Below are 21760 nucleotides of genomic sequence, written 5' to 3'. Positions count from 1 at the left end.
GCGAAAGGAGAAGATGAGGTTGCCCGGACATTACCTAATGAGGCAGGGCCTTTGTCCTGGTACTCAGAATCTGTTCAGCAACTCAAAAGGCAGCTCAGCAGTGCTGCCGGGCACTGGTTCAGTGTGCCTGCACTCTGAGGTGTGAGGACTGAGCCAGCGAGCAGGTGACTAATTCTACGTTAGGGTGGAGGAGGCAGGTGGGGCATCTCTAGGCCACTGGCCCCGGGCCTTGAAATACTCGTGAGGGTTTCCTAGGGGAGAAGGTGGTAATGGGAGGAGGAAAATCAATATTTATAGCAAACCTACTGTGGGCCCTACATCCACATACATCAGTCAGTGAATTTCCCCAGTGACCTGGTGACTTGCTGGTTGTAATAACAGTGATGCCAATAATAATTATCATTAGTATCAGATGTTGGGTTTGATGCTGAGAGTGTCTCATGAATTTCCTCATTTAATCCTTAAAGCACTTAAATTTAGTTAGCTGTTATACACCCTGTTTTACAGATAAGGAGAATAAAAGGTTTAGCTAGCTTCCCAAGTCCCCCCAGATGGTGAGGGGCAAAACTGGGTATTTGGAGCCCAGCCTTTGATGCCATAGCACCCAGCATGGGTAAGCAGAACCTGCTTCAGCCAGGTGACTCAGTTAATACAGTTTTTCCCTTTTGGATTGACTGTCTCAGGGCTGGCGTCAGCTGAAGGCAGCTTCTAAGTCAGCAGACTGCAGCTGAGTGAAGGGGTTGCCCTAGCCCCAAAGCCTCATACCTGTTGTCTGCCACCAAGCGACTCCCAGGCAAAGCCCCAATCACACTCTGCCCCTTCACCTGGGCAACTGCTCTGCCTCCCACCTGGCCTTCCTGCCCAGTGACCATATCACTGGTCTATTCAGAACCTTCATTTGACCTTGACTTTCGAAGCCCTTCATGGTCTGGCTCTTCCCTTCCTGCCACAGCTGCCTCCTCTTCACTACGTCCTGCATCACCCCTGCCCAAGCCCGCCAGAACTTCTTCAGCCCCGGAACATCTATGTCCTGTCTGACCTCACAGCTTCACACTCAGCCTTCTCTCTGCCTGCAGAATGTGCACTTCTTTGCATGTCCCTCCCAGCAAACTCTCACATGTACTTCAAGCCCACTGCATATGTTTCCATGATTCCCCATCCACCCTGAGGCAGAATAAGCCTCTCCCTCCCCACCTCCTCTGAGGTCCCCTTTCTTAACAGCATAACAAAGGAGGCGTCTGGTACTCTCCCCTGATCAGCATCCCTCCCTTCTTCTCCTGATAACAAGACCTTGATTTTCCTCTGGGGAATCATCCCTCAACAGTGGTGAGTCTGTGACCAGCACTGCATCCTCTTGGTCACGGCACTTTAATCTAGCAACATGCAATTCCAGAACTTTTGGCGGAACGACTGAGGTGTGAGGTGTGAGTTGTGAGGGGTCAGAGTACTTGCCGTTTGGAGAGGGTCTGCCTGAGAGGGAAGCCAGCACAGAGAGACAAAGGCAGAGCCCAGAGACAGAGCAGTCTTGCTGACCTTCTTTCAGCCTCTGGATGTAGCTATGCCTCTTTACAATTTTTTATGACAATTTTTGATCCTTAAAATTTTTCTTCCTCCCATTACTGCTGTTTTTGTTTAAGTCAGCCTGAAGTAAGTTTTTCTGTCACTTCAACTAAAGGAGTTCTGACAGTGGCCACAAGAATTCTTGGTTTGGCTTAAGTTTGGCTGCTAGGTTGTGAGCCTTCTCAAGGCTCATCCAGTCATCTTTTTAATTCCCTGGGATTGGACAGTTCCCAGCATGTGGCAGATACTCAAAGGATATTAGAAGAGTGAGTGAATGAGTGAATGGCTCTAGAGGGATACAGGGAGATATGAGAGATGGCTCCTGCCCTCACAGGGGCTAAGTGATGACACAAGCCCACACGCGTGAAGGACAGCTGATGAGTGAATTAAGCAAGAAGATAAAATGTCATCCGGAAGTAACTATGTCAGAAGATTGACGTGAGCGGTTCAGATGGAACATTGAGTGGCTCTCAGATGACCCCTGGAGGAAAGGCCTTTGAAGTCGATTTTGCTGCGTGGAGTAAGGAGGGGAAGGCATTCCAAGTGAGTGAAGGCAAAGAAGCGAGGCAGGAATGCCCATGACCCCGGAAGAGCTACCCCTCTTCCCAGGCTTCAGCAGCCTCCCTTCCCTGTCTTAGAGGCTAAATACATAAATAGGGAGGTAATAGCCATTCACCATTTTCATTTTTGTGCTTCTTGTTATCAAATAAGTTGTGGGATTAGAGGAAAAAAAAAATCCTTTGTGAGATCACATGTGTACATTTGGTTTTGAAACATACACTGGCTGTTGTCATAGAGGTCTGAAAGGCCCTCACTGGCCACTCCATCATTCACCCACCCATTTCGATAGATGAGGTAGGAAAGCCTCAGAGGGTTTGAGCTGCAAGCCCAAGAACACACAGCCAGTTAGCAAAGTAGGGCCACAAGCTGAAGCATGCTCCTCAACTCCCAGTAAAATGGCCTCAGATTCCTTAAGGGCGAAAAATAAATAAGCCAAGAAACCCATTCCTGGCTCAGAGCTTCCCCTACTTACTGCCTGGAGCAGAGAGGGGGTTAAGGGAAAGAGCTGAACTGACGGCAGATTGGCTGGGCCTCAAATGCCAGCAGAGGAGGTCAGGCTTTATCCTCCATGTCAAGGTCCATTTGCTTCCCTCATGAACCCCAGGGAAGATGCCTAAGTTACCACTCAAACTCTGCTCAGACTCTTGATCCACCTGGAGTAGCAGCCGATGATGGGTTGAATTAAGTCCTCCCAAAATCTACAGTTGCAGTCCTAAACCCTCCAGTGCCTGAGTGTGACCTTGTTTGGAGATAGGGTCTTTCTATCAGAGGTAATCAAGTAAAGATGAGGGCATTAGAGTGGGGCCTAATCCAACATGACTGGTGTCCCTATAACATAAAGAGAGGGGATTTTGGACATAGACACACATCCAGGGAAAACATCATGTGAACATGAAGGTGAAGGCCAAATGCCAAGGGACACCAAGGATGGCCAGCCCACCCCCAGAAGCTGTGGGAAGAACACAGAACAGGGAGGCTCCCCCACAGCCTTCAGAGGGAACCACCCTTGCCAATGTTTCGATCCCAGACTTCTAGGCTCCAGAGCTGGGAGACTGCACACTTCTGCTGTTGAAGTGAGTCATTTGTGGTGCCGTCTAGACACACAGCAGCCTGGTGTCCAGCAATGTACCACCCAGACGCTCATCCTGCCCTTCCAGCCCTGGCCCACTCTGCCCCCCTGGCCAGGCCTCCGCCCCTCGTCCACCTGCTCTGCCCTCGGGGACTTCTGGGGATTCTCCCCTTGATCCCTCGGCCACCACTGTACACCCTACCCGTTTTTCTGGTCCCAGCTCATCCTTCTAGGCACTTTTCTCCTATCTGCCAATTGTGTGCCCAGACCTTCCTGGCACCAGAGAAACAGTGAACAAGATAGACCTAAACTTTGTTTGCCTGTATCAATCTTATCTGAGGAAGGGGAGGAGACAGCAAGGATATTGCTGTAAAAAAGAAAGAAAGAAAAAGACAGACATAAGCTATAAAGGAGTCAAAGACAAACAAAAAATAAATGAAGTGGGCGGATGTCAGGAATGGTAGTGGTTTAATAACAATAAAAATAGAGTGGTGTGCTAGAGACCAGGGAGCCGCTGGGGGGCAGAGAAGGGCTCAATGAGGAGAAACTTCTCAGCTAAGTTCTCAGTGACAAGAGTGACCAGGTCTCAGTGACAGGAGGAACCGCCACCTTCCCTGGGTGAGGTGCACACCCCCACCTCTGCCATTAGAGACTGGGGAGACACCATGCATTTCTCCTTCGTAGCTCTTATCGCTGACGCCATTTCCTGTCTAGTTATGGGTTTGTTTGGTTGTCTTCTGAGGCCCCTACTGGACTGTAAGCTCCATCAGTCAGGGAGCATGACTCATTTTACTTCCCACTGTCTGGCACAAAAGATGGCACCCAGTTGATATTTGCATAATTAATCATTCATGCTCTCAGCAAGGACAAGGAATACCAAATCCTCCTTGGGGCAACTTAGGTAGCAAGAGGTTAAGCATACTTCTTGGGTCCCAGAACTGATTGATAGAGTGCTTTCCTGAGCTCTGCTGGCAGCCACCCAAGCAAGCCCGGTGCAAGACCCAGGAATGTCTTGGAAGGGAGCAGGAAGCCAGAGGCAGGGACTCGGCATCTTGGGGATGGGATGAGCTTCAGGGTCTCCCCTCCCTCCTAGAGGGTCCACCATCCCAAGGCAGTGGATTTGGATTCATCTGCAAAGCGGGGCTCAGCAGGCCTGAAAGTGGGTTCTGTTTGCTAAGCAGAATTTTTCGGCCCCCAGCCGGGAAGTGGGAGAAGCTGGCTCATGGCTGATTTCATTTTCCCAACTCGCCAGCTTGGCAAGGCCTAGCTCCTCTAGCTGCAGTCACTTGGAGCCTCATACCTAGTTCTCTTAGCCAAGGAAAGAAAGCTGTGACTCGCCAGAAATTGTCATTGCTTATTTTCTGGCTGTAAAAAGGAAAACACACACGTATATGTGAAAGTTCTCGATTTTACCTCAGCTCAGCAGCTTCCACGTGCTGCGTAGACACAGAGATGCAGGACTGGGAAAGCAGAAAAGCCCTCAGGATGTACCATAGAGGACAGAGCGCCTGCCCACATTAATTTTGGCATCTTCCCGAAGTGTGGCTGCAGCAGGCGAAATGGCTGTAAATGTGGAGAGTTGGGTCTCCGGTCAAAGGGGTCCTGTTTTCGAAAGGGACAAGGAAAGAGAAAAGAGAAAGTCAGTGTCCCCTGAAAAGAGAAAGTCAGTATCCAGCTCTGCCACCCGTGGCCTGCATGCTTCTTCCTGCGGTCCAGGTACACTGCAGATGGCCAGTGGGATGGTAGCCATTGCGCTGGCCAGAACTCTTGGGACCCTGCTCCTGCCCCCGCCTCTGCCTTGCTTCCTGGGCTCCAGCCACACTGGCCTTTACTCAGTTCCTTAAATGCCCCAAGCTCCCTGTCCCCCAGTGAGCTGTTGCCTGTCATGTTCCCTCTGCCTGGAACCCTCTCCCCCGAGCCCACCTTCATCTGGCTCCCCCATCTCTTCCTTTAGAGCCCAGCTGAAAGGTCCTCTCCCTTAGGGACACTTCAGTGACCCCCGAAATCAGGCCAGGCCCCCTTGTTGTGGGCCCTCTTGCACCACACTCTCTTCTCTAACACTTTGTGCAATTGTGACTTCATCTGCACGTATTGAATGCTCTGGGGGTTACCTGTCTCCCTGCTGGACTGTGAGCTCCGTGGAAGTGGGAACTGTGTCTCTTATCCTTCGTGTTATGTCCCTGGAGACTGGTCCATGTGAAATATTCGATCAGAGTGTATCAAGTGGGTGAACTGCCGAGTGACCGTGAGCGAATGATGGTGGAGGCGTTTTCTGGTGTTTAACACCAAGGTTGACAATGTGGTCTGAGTAGCCAGGCCATAGAGGTTAAGGGACCTACATATAGTCACACAGGCAGTATGGACGCAGGGGAAGACCCACACCCCAGCCAGGTCCAGGCGTGCTTCTGTTTTACTGTGTCTCTCTGTCTCGCTGACTAGGCCCCAGTCTTTGGCCCTTCCCTCTTCCTCCTGATGTGGTGAGAACCAGGTGCCATTGTGGCAGGATCACAGATGGCAGCTCTCCACAGAGTGGTCAACTCTTCCCTGACCCTGGCTGTGGACAGCCCTGTTCACTCCAGTCTTTTAGTCTTACAGGTGAGCTGCCCCATAGGAAGGGAGCCAGGGCTGGGAGAAGGCGGGGTGAGCCAGAGCAGCCTCTTGTGTGGGGTGGACCCAGAGGATGGGCCTGCTGGTTGGAAGGCAGGCCTGGGACAGTATCTCTGCAGAGGATGGGCTGGCCCCTCATCCGCATCCTGTGCTTCTTCCAGGTCACCAGGGCAGGAGGAGGCCGGCCCTGCCCCACCCCCCAGCCATAGCCTCCTGAGGATTGGCCTCTTCTGCCATGTGGCCATGTGCATTTGTAAAGAGTTCCAGGTCACCCCATGGTTTCCAATATCATCCAAGGGCTTGTTGCCAGTGTCCACATTTGTCTCTCTAGGCCAGATACCATCCTCTAGGTGTTCCATACGCCCTTTAGAAGGAACCCATCACCTTCCCTTCCTGCTCTGCTTCTATAAGTGCCCTCATCACAGTAAATGCCAACCCCGCTCTCAGGAGCCCAACCTGGGAGACTTGGAGTCATTCTGAGCATCTTCTTCTCTCTTCCAACCAGTCAATCTCAGGGTACAGTCAGTTTACCACCTAAATGTTCCTTGAATCTGTTAACTTCCCTTGCGGCCCCCTCGAGTTCATCCTCACACAGTAGCCAGAGTGAGAGTTTGAAAGTGAAATTTTACCCTTTCACTCCCTTGCTCTAAACCCCTCAGTGGAGTCATGGCCAACATCAGGATGAAGATCAAACTCTCTACTGAGACTTAAAGGCCTGTGTGGCCTTTGCCTAATTCTCCAGCCTCGTTTTTCATTCCCCCCCATCATTCCAGGATACCATGCTCAAACCCCCATAACTGTGGTTTGACTCACTAATCTGCTCTGTCTAGGCCTTTGTTCATTATATTTCTCCACCTAGAAACTCTGCCTGTCAACCTCCATTCCAGCCTTGAGTTTTCAGTCTAGCAAGTGCTTCCCTAAGGATCCACCCATGCTCACCCTTCCACCAGATCTGGGTGAGGGGGCCTTCTCTGCCCCATAATCTCCTTCCTGTCACTATGTTTATGAGGCTGCATCGTCACCTTCTTTTTCCTTACCTGAGTGGGAGGTTTGTACACTTGCTGTGGTCACTGGTGCATGCCTAGCCCCTCTCCCGCCTGTCTGGTACGTCCACACAGAGACAATGAACGAGTGAAAGCCTGAAGGAACCAAGGCCTTCATCTTCCCAGCAGCCTCTTACCTTAGCTTGACAAGTCCTTGGTTGCTTCTGGATAATTCTCTCCTTGCCTCTGCTCCTTCTGCCACCCCTGCAATCCTGTGTGAGGCTGTGTTGCCTCCTGTCCACAGCCGAGGAAAGCAGCTCCTTTCTGCTCTCTTATCCAGCCTCCCTGGCCAGGTGACCTAATTAACGGTCCCCAAGCTGTCCCAGCACTTCTGCGCCCTTTCAAGATCTTTTTCCTTCCCCCTGAAACTCACCTTCTGGTGTGACTTCCATAAATTTTGCACTTTTCTTTCCCTGATACTGTTCAATTCTTGAATCCCCAGGCTGAGTTCAGCCCCTGAAATAATTTAGGTAACAACTCAGTTATCTCATCTCGCCTTTAATCTTTCCATTCCCATCACCACCTAGAAAGCAGTGGAAATAGGATGTTAACTATTTCCTTCCCAAATCCACGTCTCCCCTTGCGGTTCTTATCTTGGTTCATGTCATCAGCATCCACCCAGCCGCCTGAGATCCAGATCTCAGAATCACCGTTCACATCCCGCTTCCTGGTGGTGGTCGCTAAGTCATGTCCAACTCTTGCAACTCCATGGGCTGTAGCCTCCCAGGCTCCTCTGTCCATGGGATTTCCCAGGAGCGTGTTGCCATTTCTTTCTCCAGAGGATCTTCCCAACACAGAAATGGAACCTGGGTCTCCTGCATTGCAGGCAGATTCTTTACCAACTGAGCTATGAGGAAAGCCCAAGAATACTGGAGTGGGTAGCCATTCCCTTCTCCAGGGAATCTTCCCAATCCAGGGATTGAATCTGGAACTACCTGCTTTGGAGGCAGTTTCTTTACCATTTGAGCCACCACCTCCTCTCTCTTTCTAGGAAGTCTTCGAGATTCTCATCTCTCCCGGTGAGCAGTCTCTTAAATCTGCCCTTCTCTGGCCACTGCCCAGGCCCTCATCATCTCTCTTCTCCTGGACTAGAGTCACCTCCTGATTGGTCCTCCTGCTTCCAGCACCATGCCTCTGTTCACACCCACCCACCCCTGCACTCGTCTGTCTACCCATCCATCCACCCGTCTACCCATCCATCCACCATCTTCCAGTCTGCCCTCAGTGATCTTTGTAAGATACACGTCGGTTAGATCATGCCTCTGCTTAAGTAACTTCCATGACTCCCCACTGCCCACAGCAGGCATTCTTAACACTGGGTGCACGTTAGACCCTTCTGGAGAATGGTTTTAAAATACCAATACCAAGTCTCTCTCCCCCAGAGATTCCGACTTAATTGGTCTTGGAAGGGGCCTGAATCTTGGTGTTTTTAAAAAGCTTCCCAGGCGTTTTTAGTGTGCAACTTGAGTTGAGAACCATATGGCCTCGATGATAAAACCCCAGCTCGTTAGGCTGGCATTCAGCTCCCACAGTCAAGCCTTTAACCGCTCTCGCTATCCTTATACCCTCCCCTAACACACTCGGGATTTAGCTCTGCTCTTCTGCTCCTAGCTCTGCGGAGCTACTTCTTTGTATCCACAGGTCCCTCTGCCTACAATTCCATCTCTCTCTGCCACTCTGGAAAGCTCCTACCTATGCTTCAGGACCCAGCACAAATGTGACCTTCTTGTTGGGTTTTTCTTCCATAGCATATGCTGTGTGTCAGGCATGTTTCTGGGCACTGATTATGGTAACTAAGAGGGAAACACTTCCTGCTCTCAAAGAACTTCAAGTAGGGCAATGGGTGGGGAGTGGAAGCTCCTTAAGGCAGAAATCCTCAAACCTGAGTATGCATCACAGTCCCCTGGAGGGCTGGTCAAAACACAGATGCTGAGCTCAGGGCCAAGACTTCTTATTAAGTGGTCTAGGGTAGCCCCAAGAGTTTGCATTTACAACGAATTTCCAAGTGGAGCTGATGCATCTGGGCTGGGCTCCACCTCTGAGAACTCCTGTCCTAGAGTGAGGTCAGAGGCATGCTCTCCAGAGAGTATCATTTAGGCTGAGACCCAGAGACAGGGAGAAAAGTGGGGCTCATGTGCTCCAGAGGCACAGAATGCAGAAGTCCCCAGTGGGGAGAGGTTGGCAGGAAAGCACAGGGGATGATGTGACGGGGACGCAGGTGGAACTCCGCGTCTTCTCCAACTTCTCATGCAGAATGGATGCCCTGCACGTCTCCATCATAACGTTCAGCACCTTCCACTGTAATCCTTTTGCCTCACTGCCTCATTAGGAGCCCCTGGGAGGCAGGTTTGTGCCACAGTCACCTGAGACCTGACGTGGAGCAAATGTCGAGGGATTAGGAGGATAGGAGGCTTGGCTGTTGGCTTTCAGTGCCCCGGCTTTTTCTCTAGGCTGAAAGCGAAAGAGAAGATGCTTCGTTTATCTTATAGCATAATGTCTCCTTTCTTTCTCTTAGAGGTTTTTAACCTAGTTATCCTCTGTCTAAACCAAATTCCCTTCTCCCAGATTCCTGTTTTCTGGACAGATTTTTAGCCCATTTGGTGACAGAAAAGTCAACTGACCTCTCCTCACCTATCTTTCCCAAGCCCAGGGTTTGGGTGGAGTAAGCGGGGGGCGGTCATAGCTGCATAGAGGCCCTCAGGGCTCCCCTCTCCCTTACTTCCACTTGACTTTGGGAAGATGATATGGTCATACTGGGAGTCAGCTGAATTCCCCTCCTCAAAAGTGCTGATAGTGTTGTTAAAAAGTGGATTTATCTCTGGGCTTTCTATAGAATACATTTGAATCAGTTCTGATGAGATGGATGAAACTGGAGCCGATTATACAGAGTGAAGTAAGCCAGAAAGAAAAACACCAATACAGTATATTAACACATATATATGGAATTTAGAAAGATGGCAATGACGACCCTGTATGCAAAACAGCAAAAAAGACACAGATGTGTATAACGGACTTTTGGACTCAGAGGGAGAGGGAGAGGGTGGGATGATTTGGGAGAATGGAATTGTAACATGTATACTATCATGTAAGAATCGAATCGCCAGTCTATGTCCGACGCAGGATACAGCATGCTTGGGGCTGGTGCACGGTGATGACCCAGAGAGATGTTATGGGGAAGGAGGTGGGAGGGGGGTTCATGTTTGGGAACGCATGTACACCCATGGGGATTCATGCCAATGTATGGCAAAACCATACAGTATTGTAAAGTAAAATAAAGTATTTGAAAAAAAAAAAAAGTGCTGATAGGAGGCTGCGTTTCCTGAGAGAACCCTGGCCAGCCCCCCGGGGGAGCCAGGCAGGCCTAGGGGATTGGACCTTGGGCCAGGCACCCTAAGGTGATGAATGAGCCTCTGCCTCAACATCACCTTCCCACCTTGGAAAGTGGAGTAAGGGTTATAGGTCAAGAACACAGCCCTGATGCCCTGTGTGGCAACATGGGGTTATTGGTTTGACACTGGTTTCTAACTGTCCTTCACTCTTCCTGGACACCAGGGTATATACACACTTTACTGAGGCTAACAGAGGGGTCTTTGGTAAAGCACAGAGAAGACAGAAATATTTCATTTCTTAAGGAAACACAGATGCAAAGTGGCCCCAGCACTGCTCTGTGACCTTGGGAGGATTGCTTCAGCCCTCATGGTCTCTGTTGCTGTTAAATGTGTTATAGGAAAACGAATTTGAGAGGGCCACACTAAGGTCAAAAAAGCTGTGGTGGGTGACAACGTAGAACATTTGTGGATGACAATTCCAATAAGCTGTCTTGGTTTCTATAGGAAAGACCAGTATCTCCTCTCGCCCGTGAACTGTTGGTATCTAGTCCTGCACCAGACCAGGCGGGAGAGCCGAGACCATGCCACCCTCAACGACATCTTCATGAACAATGTCATTGTCCGCCTCTCCCAGATCAGTGAGGATGTCATCAGACTCTTCAAAAAGGTGGGTACTTGGGCCACCTGGGTTTCTGCCCCAGGCTGGCTATGGTGAGACTGCCAAGGGTAGGGTGTGGTCTGGGAACATGGGACCAAGGGGCAGGCGTGCTGAAGGGGACAAGAGGCTGAGGATTGGACTTGGGCCCCCAGGCTCCAGGTTTGAGTCCTGGATGTGGCTGGGATCTCAGCCACTTCAGCAACCACCACCACCACAAAAATAAAAACCTTTGCATTGTTAGGTAAGTTGTACATTCTTCCTAGGAAATCTGGAAAAATACAGATGAGCTCACACATAGAAAATAACATCACCTGAAATGTTATCTCTTGGCCATAATCACTTTGGTTGTCAAAAGAATTTCTTTATATGTACATATGTAAATACCTTTTCTATGACTGCTTGTCTTTATACATTTTGTAGAATATGTGTGTACTTTTCCCAAATGAGGTCAGACTGCATATGATTTTACTCCTTATGTTACCTAAAAAATTGGATACCACTGTATTATAAAATTTTTCCATATCAATGAGTATAATTCCATAACATTTTGAAAGATTACATAGTATTTCATCATATAGATATACGCTAGTTTATTTAACCAATCGTTTATTGTTGAACACTTCAGTGATTTCCATATTATTTTAAATATTGCTGCTGTGAGCGTCTTTTATATAGACCTTTGTCATATTCACTGCTATTTTTTAAAAATTTAGGTATAGTTTATTTACAGTTTATTTATAGTTTATATTCGTTTTAGATATATAGCATAGTGAATCAGTATTTTTACAGATTGTACTCCATTAAAAGTTATTACAAGATAATGTTTATATTTTCCTGTGCTATACAGTATATCCTTATTTTTTATTTATTTCATTTATTGTAGTTTGTATCTCTTAATTTCATACCACTTATTTGCTCCTCTCCCCTTTGGCAACCAGTTGTTTGTTTTCTGTATCTGTGAGTCTGTTTCTTTTCTGCATATACATTTGTTTGTATTATTTTTTTGGATTCCATGTATAAATGATATAATACAGTATTTGTCTTTTCTGACTTATTTCATTAAGCATGATATTCTCTAGGTTCGTCCACATTGTTCCAAATAGAAGAATTTCATCATTTTTATGGCTGAATAATATTTTATATATATATATATTCCACAAGTTTCTTATTCATTCATCATTTGATGGGCTACTGCTATTTTCTTAAGATCAATTTCTGTAACAGGAATTTTAAGGTCATGGTTTGCTCATTTGTTTGTCTGTGAAACGAGGTTAAGATCATCTACTTCCGAGGGCAGTGTGAGGGTTTAATGAAGTGGTGCATGTGAAGGAGGGGGCTGTTATTGACAGGTGGTTCAGGGTGTTGTCTTGGGTCCAGAATTCTTAAATCTCAGAGTTCATTTTCCTGGCTGCATCATTTATTAGCTGTATGTCTTTGGGTTTGTTACTTAAACTCTCTGAGCCTCAGTTTCCTTATTTGTGAAATGGGGATAGAAATACCCACAAGGCAGCTGCTTGGGTTGAGAGGGTTGTTAATCCCTGTAAAGCATGGAAAGCAGAGCCTGGCACTGAATAAATGCTGAGGAAAGCTGGCTGTTATTATGCTAGTGGAGGAGACAATTACTATTGAAATGATACAGCTCATCCGTACTTGCCTGGTACCAGTTTTAGGGAAGAGGTGACATGGGATTGCCAGACACACAGAGGAAGATGCCAAGTTGGTGTGAAATACAGTCATCTCTCCCTGGTCTGTATGTGGATTGTCCGCTTTGAGGATGTCTTCTATGGCAGAATTGTAACTGCAAGCTAATTCCCTCCTGCCACACAGTCTGCTCTGATTTCTTGCTGGGGCCGTGTTTATGAAGTGTTGCTGTTGTGTCCGACTCTTTGCGATCCCATGCACTGCAGCATGCTAGTCTTCCCTGTTCTTCACTGTCTTCTGGAGTTTGTTCAAATTAATGTCCATGAAGTTGGTGATGCCATCCAACCATCTCGTCCTCGGCCACCCTCTTCTCCTTTTGCCTTCAGTCTTTCCCAGCAACAGGATCTTTTCCAATGAATCAGCTCTTCGCATCAGGTGGCCAAAGTATTGGAGCTTCAGGATCATCATCAGTCCTTCCAATGAATATTCAGGGCTGATCTCCTTTAGGATTGACTGGTTGGATCTCCTTGCAGTCCAAGGGATTCTCAAGAGTCTTCTCCAACACCACAGTTCAAAAGCATCAATTCTTCGGCGCTCAGCTTTTTTTTATTGTCCAACTCTCACACCCATACTTGACTACTGGAAAAACCGTAGCTTTGACTAGATGGACCTTTGTCAGCAAAGTGCTGTCTCTGCTTTTGAATATGCTCTCTAGGTTTGTCATAGTTTACCTTCCAAGGAGCAAGGGTCTTTAAATTTCATGGCTGCAGTCACCATCCGCAGCAATTTTGGAGTCTGAGAAAATAAAGTCTGCTGTTGCTTCTACTTTGTCCCCTTCCATTTGCCATGAAGGGATGGGACTAGTTGCCATGATGTTAGTCTTTTGAATGTTGAATTTTAAGCCAGCTTTTTCACTCTTCTCTTTCACCTTCATCAAGAGGTTCTTTAGTTCCTCTTTGTTTTCTGCCATTAGAGTGATGTCATCTGCATATCTGAGGTTATTGATATTTCTCCTGGCAATCTTGATTCCAGCTTGAGCTTCATTCAGCCTGGTGTTTCACATGATGGACTCTGCATAGAAGTTAAATAAGCAAAGTGACAATATACAGTCTTGACATACGCCTTTCCCAATTTTGAGCCAGTCCATTATTGCATATCTGGTTTGAACTGTTGCTTCTTGACCTGCACATGGGTTTCTCAGGAGACAGGTAAGGTGGTCTGGTAGTCCCATCTGTTTAAGAATTTTCCACAGTTCGTTGTGATCCACACTGTCAAAGGCTTTAGTGTAGTCAATGAAGCAGGAGTAGATATTTTTCTGGAATTTTCTTGCCTTCTCTATCATCCAGCAAATGTTGGCAATTTGATCTCTGGCTCCTCTGCCTTTTCTAAAACCAACTTGCACATCTGAAAGTTCTTGGTTCACATACTGCTGAAACCTAGCTTGAAGGATTTTGAGCAAACCTTACTAGCAGGCGAAATGAGCTCAGTTGTTCAATAGTTTGAACATTCTTTGGCACTGCCCTTCTTTGGGATTGGAATGAAAACTGACCTTTTCCAGTCCTGTGGCCACTGCCGAGTTTTCCCAATTTTCTGACATATCGAGTGCAGCACTTTAATAGCATCATCTTCTAGGATTTTAAATAGCTCTACTGAAATTCTGTCAGCTCTGTTAGTTTTGTTCATGGTGATGCCTCCTAAGACCCACTTGACTTCACCCTCTGGGATGTCTGGCTCTAGCTATGTGACCACACCATTGTGGTTATCCGGGTCATCAAGACCTTTTTTGTAGAGTTCTGTGTATTCTTCACATCTCTTCTTAATCTCATCTGCTTCTGTTAAGTCCTTACCGTTTCTGTCCTTTACTGTGCCCACCCTTGCGTGAAATGTTCCTTTGATATCCTGCAGGTTTCTTGAAGAGATCTCTAGTCTTTTCCATTCTATTGTTTTTATTCTATTTATTTGAAGTGTAGTCTAACTTTAATATTTGCATAAGCAAACATAATTAGGAAGGTAAATACAGTATCATAAGAAACATTCACATAACGCTTTGCAAAGCCATACAGAAGTGATTCAGACTACTTGGTCCCATCACAGGCCCCCGCCTGCAGCCACCACCATCACATCTTTTTTTCTGGGTGAGAGGGACTCACAGAGAAAGGTCATTAGGGCCTTTAGGAAATGGAGGGTCTTTTCATGAGCTGAGCCCTGGACAAGTGAGATAAATCTTTTCAGCTCTCATTTAGGCTGACAGCAGCCTCACTTGTGATGGAGGTTAACAGGGTGGAAAATAATGAAGAAATGTCTACAGCTGAGCTCCTGGCTGCCTTGTTACCAGGCCTGTGCTTGTAGAACAAAGGAAATGACCCGGCCCCTCTGGGCCAGGAGAGAGCTGAGGATGAGCCTGATGGGCTGATTTAGCACAGTGTGGCCCTGTGTATCCTACCAGTTATGGATGATCTCAGCATCGAGGCCCGCATCCTTACATGAGGGATAGTTCTGCAGAGGCTGGTCTCTGGTCAGACTAGGGAACAGGATCATCACTCAGCCCATTTTACAGATGAGAAGGTAAAGCCCGAGAATGGCCAGTTGTCATCGTCTGCAGGAGGCACCACCCCTGGGCTTTGGGATCTGTCTCAGAACTGCCTCTCACTGGTGGTGAGACCCTGAGTAGGTCTTTCAGAGACTTAGTTTTCTCATGTGGGAAGTAGAGATGGAGACAGTGCCACATGGCGGCATGGAATTCCTTTACCATCTGCAAAGTCACATTCCCGCATTGCCTCTGCAGGAGTGGCTTCCAGGCCAGGTGTCCCTCCTGGGCCTGGGCCTGGGGCAGTGGCCCCTGCCAGCTTCTCAGCAGTGCTGAATGCTCTTTGACTCAATAACTCACCCTTTCCTGATTCTCCGTTCTCCCTTCTACAGTGCAGTGTGTTATGCCTGGAGGCAGCGGCTCCCATTCCATAGCCGTTCTGGGCTTCTTCTGGGCAAATGGACTGGTGCACGCAGGTGGCTATTGCTTTAAGTGTGAGAAGTGGATCCACCAGAGTGGAACTGTATGAAATCTTAATGCTCACCGTAGTGATCAGGACTCTTACGGTTGCAAACAACAGAAACCCAGTTACACTGACTTGAGGGTGGAAAGGGAGCCTATCTGCTCTTCCGAGCCAAGACTGTCTTCAGGCATGTGGGCTTTAAGGGCACAAAGGGTGTTGTCAGAACTTAGTCTCTCTGCAACTCTGCTCCAATGTTTTCTGTTTTCCAGTTCGTTTGTTTGTTTTGTTTTAAGAAGGGTGGGAGAAAGGCTGATGTATAGTCAGTCTCTCTCTGTGATGACAGCATGGCCCCCACAGCCCCAGGCTTACATCCTACCTGCTTCAAGTCCAGCGGAAAGTGAGAGGTCCCTTCTCTCAGAATTGGGTCTCCCAGGTTGCGACTGACCCAGCGTGGATCACATGAGTGCTCCTGAAGCTGGACCTGTTCTGGCAAGACACAGTGCAGACCTGCCAGGCCTGGGAAACACATCCCTGAAATCGGGTGTACACTCAACTCCCCCAGATATAGAGGACAGAGAATGGCTGAGGGTGGTTGCCCAAGAAAAACTGAGTGCTTTTCCTTACAAGAGGGGTGAAAAATAAAGCAATGGCTGTTCTCTAGCTCTTCTCTTCCAGTCCTTTTATTATCTTCTTCCTGAGCTGTTCTTTCTCTGCCAGATCACCCCCCACTCGGCCCCTGCAAAGGGCATTCATTATCTTGTATTCCATTCAGGGACAACTGAGATCAATAGAAAATTCTTCCCAATGTTGAGATAAAATCTCCCAGGGTTTTCACTCACAGGTCCTGTGGGCCACCTACATCAATCCACATGGAAATCTATCCGTTACTTTACAGAAATCATGACCGCATACCCAGGTCCATCTTGCCTCTGGGTGAACACACCAGGTTCCTTCAGTTGACCCCTTGTAACTTGGCTTTGCATTTTCTCTCTTCCTGGGTCAGACGTCAGGGCTTCGCTGACCTACAGAAATTAATTCTCAGAACCACTCAGAACTCTACAGGAAGCTCTGAGCAGCAAGGAAGAGAGCAGGGCTGTCTAGACATTTTATTTCTAATAATGAAACCTGTGAAGGCACTTGCTTTTTTCATGATCGTCTCATCACATGGTTGACTCACTCTGAACTGTCAGCTCAAATCTCCTGGGGATTTTGTACCAAATGTTTTTTAATCTATCCTATGAATTCTGCACTTGTGTTTCTTTATATTTGCCCTTTTAAAACTTCATTTTATTAGATTCTGGCCATATGGGATCAGTGTCCTTATTTAAGTGATTTTTTCAAACAGCAAAAATGGTCCCTTTTGCAGGAGTTTCCTCTTTCCTCCTCTGTGGGAAAAGGCTGTTTTAACTTCTCCATTCCTTCCTCCTCTGTGTTACCTTCTTATTCATGTTAGTTCTTTGGCCCCATCTGATTCCTTTCTACTTTCATAGTGGAGACGATAGAAAGTGAAACAGAGAGTTGAGAAGGAGTTCAGCAGTGGAGGTGATGCTTGAATTGGGCGTTGAAGGATGAATAGGAGTCTCCCAAGTGGGGAAAGGAGGTTAAGAGTTCAGTGTTAGGACAAGCGCTGGAGCACAGTGGACAGAATGTCAACGATGGGGGTCCAAGGCAGCTTGGAATGGAGGCTGCAAAATGGTGGTCCCCAGCTGAACTTGGTTCTCAAGTTTAATCTGCTTGGCCCTCACTTTGTTAAGAAAACTTCAACCAATATTTTAAAATTGTGAAATTTCACATAAAAATCAGAATTTTGTATTTCTCTCAAAAAACCAACTCTGACAGTCCCAGATCCATATGTGGCTGTCCAGAGCTGAGAAGCTGCTGGCCCTTCAAGCAGGGCACACTCACTCCACTGCCTCACAGCCCCTGCACTGTCTGGCGCACAACACCAACCCCTTTATTTTAATAGCTCCTTGGTCCTTTGTGCAGTTGAGTTTTTGGCCTCATTCTGAAACAGGAGTGGTTCTTCAAGTCTAGCGTCAGAATCAGCTGGAGGGCTTGTTAAACACGGATTGCTGAGCCCTAAGCCCACAGCTTCTGATGCACCAGGTGGTAGTGAGGCCTGAGAACCTGCATTTCTAACGAGTTCCCAGGCGCTGCTTTTGCTGCTGACCTGGGAATCACACACGGGGAATGATTTACCTAGTCCCACCTCTTGGTTTTCCAGTAAGAGCAGAGTTTGGCCCCTGATGCAGGTTTCCTACTCCGGGTCCAGCCCTGATTCCACTGCCCCCTGTGATGCACCAGCGGGGAGGGTCCATCTGTGTCCTTTTTGCTCTCTCTTTCCGCCTCAACCATTTCTGAGGTTGAGCATTGGAGCCCATTTCATTTCCAGCCTCAGCTTCCTTAACAATAGCCATCCATTATCCTCTGTTCGGATGCCTGCAGAATTTAATTACTTGTCCCAGCCCTGGAGTGAGTTTGATTGTTGGAAGCTGTGGTGTTCTGAAGCAAGCGCTAATGAGAAAAGACTCTTAGCAGAGAAGAGAGGGCATTTGGAGGCCCTGTGTTTGAAAGCAGCCATTCACAGTGTGGCAATAAAGGCTTGGTCTAGAGTGAGCTTTCTCGTTCCCTTCTTGAAGATATCCGTCGCATTTCATAAATAAATCAGGGCTTTTGTATCTAATAATTGCCTTGCTTTGTAACCAAGATCAAAAGCACCAATAGCCTTGGATTCAAAGCCAAGTTTATTTATTTAAATTTCTTTTTTTTAAATTTTTGGGTTGCAGGAGAGAGTGAGGGCTTGCATGCTGGAGGGTTCAGCTCTGAGGCCTGCACGGAGAGCGAGCGACGCGGGCAGACTGCCAGGGGCTCGGAGCCTTCAGCTGTCTCCACTGTCTCCCAGGGAGATGAGTTGTGAGCGCTCGCCCTGCTAGTGCAGCCTGCTGACCTGGTCGCTGTCAGGAGTTCCCAGCTCACTCAGATACACAATAATCGTAGATAACAAACAATCAGTGCCTACTGTGTGCCGGGCTCTGGGCTAAACATTCACTTCTTACAGCCTTAGAGGAAGATGCTGTCATCACTCCCATTTTACAAATGAGGAAACTGATGCCAATAAAGGTGAAGAAGGGATTTGAATCCATCTTTGTCTGATCCCAGAGCCCATGCTCAATGGAAAAGGCAGGCGTTAAGGGGGGCAGAAGGATGAGTCAGACATAGTGCCTTCCCAGCTCACAGTGAACAGTGGAAGTGAAGACAGGCGTGTATGCGTGATATCAGTATTCAGAAGAAGGGGGGCTTTTAATCTGGGCTGGGGGGGCAGTTTGGGGAAGGTTTTGTGTAGGGGATGCAGCATTTGTAGTGAATCTCGAAGTGAGGCTTAGGATTTATACCAGCTTGGATTCCTGGGAAGCTGACTCCAAGACAGGGATTATATTGCAGGGATATGTTAGCCAGTATTCTTGGAGTCCACCCCCTTGCAGAAGGAAGGGAGAGAGGCAGGACTCAGGGAATATGCAGTCACAACAAAGGCCTCAAATGACTCCTTGGGGAGTTCTGAGGCTAGGGTGGCCCTTCCAGGTTGTCCTGGTTTGTGGGGAGGAAGCTGGGCCTTTCTACCTTCATGTTGCTCCTGGGAGATGTGGCCTTGGGCAAATGCCTGTTTGTGAGGCTGTTCCAAACAGGGCTGACAGTGGGGCATCTACAGACAGTACTCCCCACAGGTGAGGGAATATGTTCCCCTATCCTGAAGGCAATCTGAGGGGTGCCTCACTGTGTCCCCAGCAGACATGCAGAAATTTGGGAAAAGTCAGAGGATTCTAGACCGAAGCAAAGGTCCATTGGCAGAAAAGTCTGGTCCTGTATTGTGAGCAGGTCGGCCAGCCTTGCAGCATGGTGCTATGGTTAGGGCTGTGGACAGACTGCAGGGTCCCTGTTCTGCTACTTTTTAGCTGCGTGAACTCAACCTAATCCCTAAATCCTCATGGTTTCAACATTTTCAAAATGGAGCTAATTAAAAACGTCCTTCTTAGGGTCATTGTAAGGATTAAAAAGTGATGATATAAAATGTCTACCTGGTATGCAGTAAGTAGTCATTAAATATTAACTACTATTAGGATGATTATTGGGAAATAATAATCCTTTGAGAAAAAATGCAGTGAGAATTAAGTTCAGAGATGGGATAAAGAAACATTCAGGGCACACAGATTAAATAAAGGGTCAGAAATCATTCACTGATTGCTTCTAACTTATTGTCTTTTTTTTTTTTTAATTTAAATAACCTCTTATTTCCTTTACTTGCCTTTTGGACCTAAATAGGTTCAGTAGAGGAAAACGGGGAGAGAAATGGCATTCTTAACTTTTATTTTAATTTTTTAATTTTTTAATATACTGTTGTGTTAATTACTGCTGTACAGAAAAGTAAGTCAGTTATACATATATATTATCTTTTTTAAAAATTTATTTTTAATTGAAGGATAATTGCTTTATAATATTGTCTTGGTTTGTGCCATATACCAATTATATATATATGCATTCTTTTTCATATTCCATTCCATCATAAACCATATTCCATAAACAATAAACCATATTCCGTCATAAACCATATTCCATTATGGTTTATCACAGGATGTTGAATACATTTCTTTTAAAATATTTATTTGTTTATTTGGCTGTATTGGGTCTTAGTGGGAAGATCCCCTGGAGAAGGAAATGGCAACCCACTTGAGTATTCTTGCCTGGAGGATCCCATAGACTGAAGCGACCTAGTGCTCATCGGGTCTTGGTTGCGGCATACAGCATCTTTGTTGCATCTTTTGTTGTGACACACAGACTCTCTAGCTGTGGTGTGAGGGCTTAGTTGCTCTGAAGCACATGAGATCTTAGTTCCCTGACCAGGGATCAAACCTGAGTCTCCTGCATTCCAAGATGGATTCTTAACCACTGGACCACTCTCGTAGCCCCTTCAATACATTCTTGACTTTTAAAAAGCATGCTTCTAACTTTTCACCGTTTAATTCTTAGCAAATTAGGAATAAATGGAAACTTCCTTAGCCTGATAAAGAATATTTACCAAAAAACCACCAGTAAATATTGTACTTCCTGTTAAAGAGTTCAGCAAGATGGCTGATTACAAGATAAATATACAAAAATTAATAATGTTCCTGTATGCTTGTCATAGCCAACTAGAAAATGTAGTTTAAAAATGCATATATTAGAATACAAGAATGATTGAAAATTAATGCCATTAGTGCTATAAATTATCTGCATCACAGAAATTTTGATGTGATATTTTCATTGTCATTCAGGTATAAATATTTCATAATTTCCATTTTGTAGTTTCTTCTATGCCCTGTAAATTTTTCAGAATTATTCATATTTTAGTTCCAAAGATTTTTTCAAAGATTTTCTTTGAAACCATCTACTTGCTTTAAATTTTTAACTTGATTGCCCCATAAAAAAGAAAATATTTAAGAAAATATTTTCTTATAAAAAGAAAATAAGTAGGTTATATTTTTTTGGTATTTGTTGGAGCATTTACCTTATCAGATATCAAGACTTCCTCTTACGTGATAGTACAAAGGGTAGTGCTAGAGCAGTGCTAGGCAAACTAACAGGTGGGCCAGATCAGTGCTCAGAAACACAGCCCCCCACAAATGGGAATGCAGTATGGCAGCAGTGCATTACAGACTGGGGGGAAGGATGGCTTGTTTAGAAAATGGGGCTGATTCCACTGGTTTCTTGTCCATTTCTTGTTACTTTTTTAGGAACTGGTTTAAACACACACACACACTTTTATTTCCATATGGAAAAAAATTAGACCTCCACCTTAGTTAACAAAAAAATATTCTAAATGGGTTAAAGTGCTAAAGGTAAAAAATAAAACTAAATACTTTCGGAAGAAGATATAGTAGAAGGTTCTATTTAAAACCTTAGAGGTAGGAAAAAGTTGCTTAAACATAAAGCACAAAACAAAAGAAGCATACACCATAAAGGAAAATAAGCATACACCATAAAGGAAAATAATGATAGATTTCATTATATAAATTTTATTTAAATGTTCTATACAATAACAACTGCAACAAATAAATAAAGAGAAGATACAGACTAGGAAAGGAAAAGATGTTTGGCATGCAAAGAATTAATAAAAGGTTAATAACCAGAATATAAAAATCAGCTCCGAGCATAAAGATGGCAGAGGAATAGGACGGGAAGACCACTTTCTCCCTCACAAATTCCTCAAAAGAACATTTCAACGCCAAGCAAACTCCACAAAACAACTTCTGTAGGCTGGCAGAGGACAT

The 21760-nt window shown here is 46.3% G+C and overlaps 1 protein-coding gene across 1 annotated transcript in view; it reads left to right on the top strand.

Moving 5' to 3' along the window:
- SRGAP3 (SLIT-ROBO Rho GTPase activating protein 3) overlaps nt 1–21760 on the top strand; it is a 248508-nt gene that overhangs the window by 129124 nt on the left and 97624 nt on the right. The window contains exon 3 of the mRNA XM_052635588.1: nt 10674–10836. Within this exon, the coding sequence (XP_052491548.1) occupies nt 10674–10836 (163 nt within the window). The remainder of the gene's footprint in view (nt 1–10673; nt 10837–21760) is intronic.

Source organism: Budorcas taxicolor, chromosome 1, assembly GCF_023091745.1.
Source record: "Budorcas taxicolor isolate Tak-1 chromosome 1, Takin1.1, whole genome shotgun sequence".
In the NCBI taxonomy this organism is placed as follows: domain Eukaryota; kingdom Metazoa; phylum Chordata; class Mammalia; order Artiodactyla; family Bovidae; genus Budorcas; species Budorcas taxicolor.
Note: the sequence above shows the minus strand (reverse complement) of the source record. Positions and strands in the feature narration are given on the sequence as shown.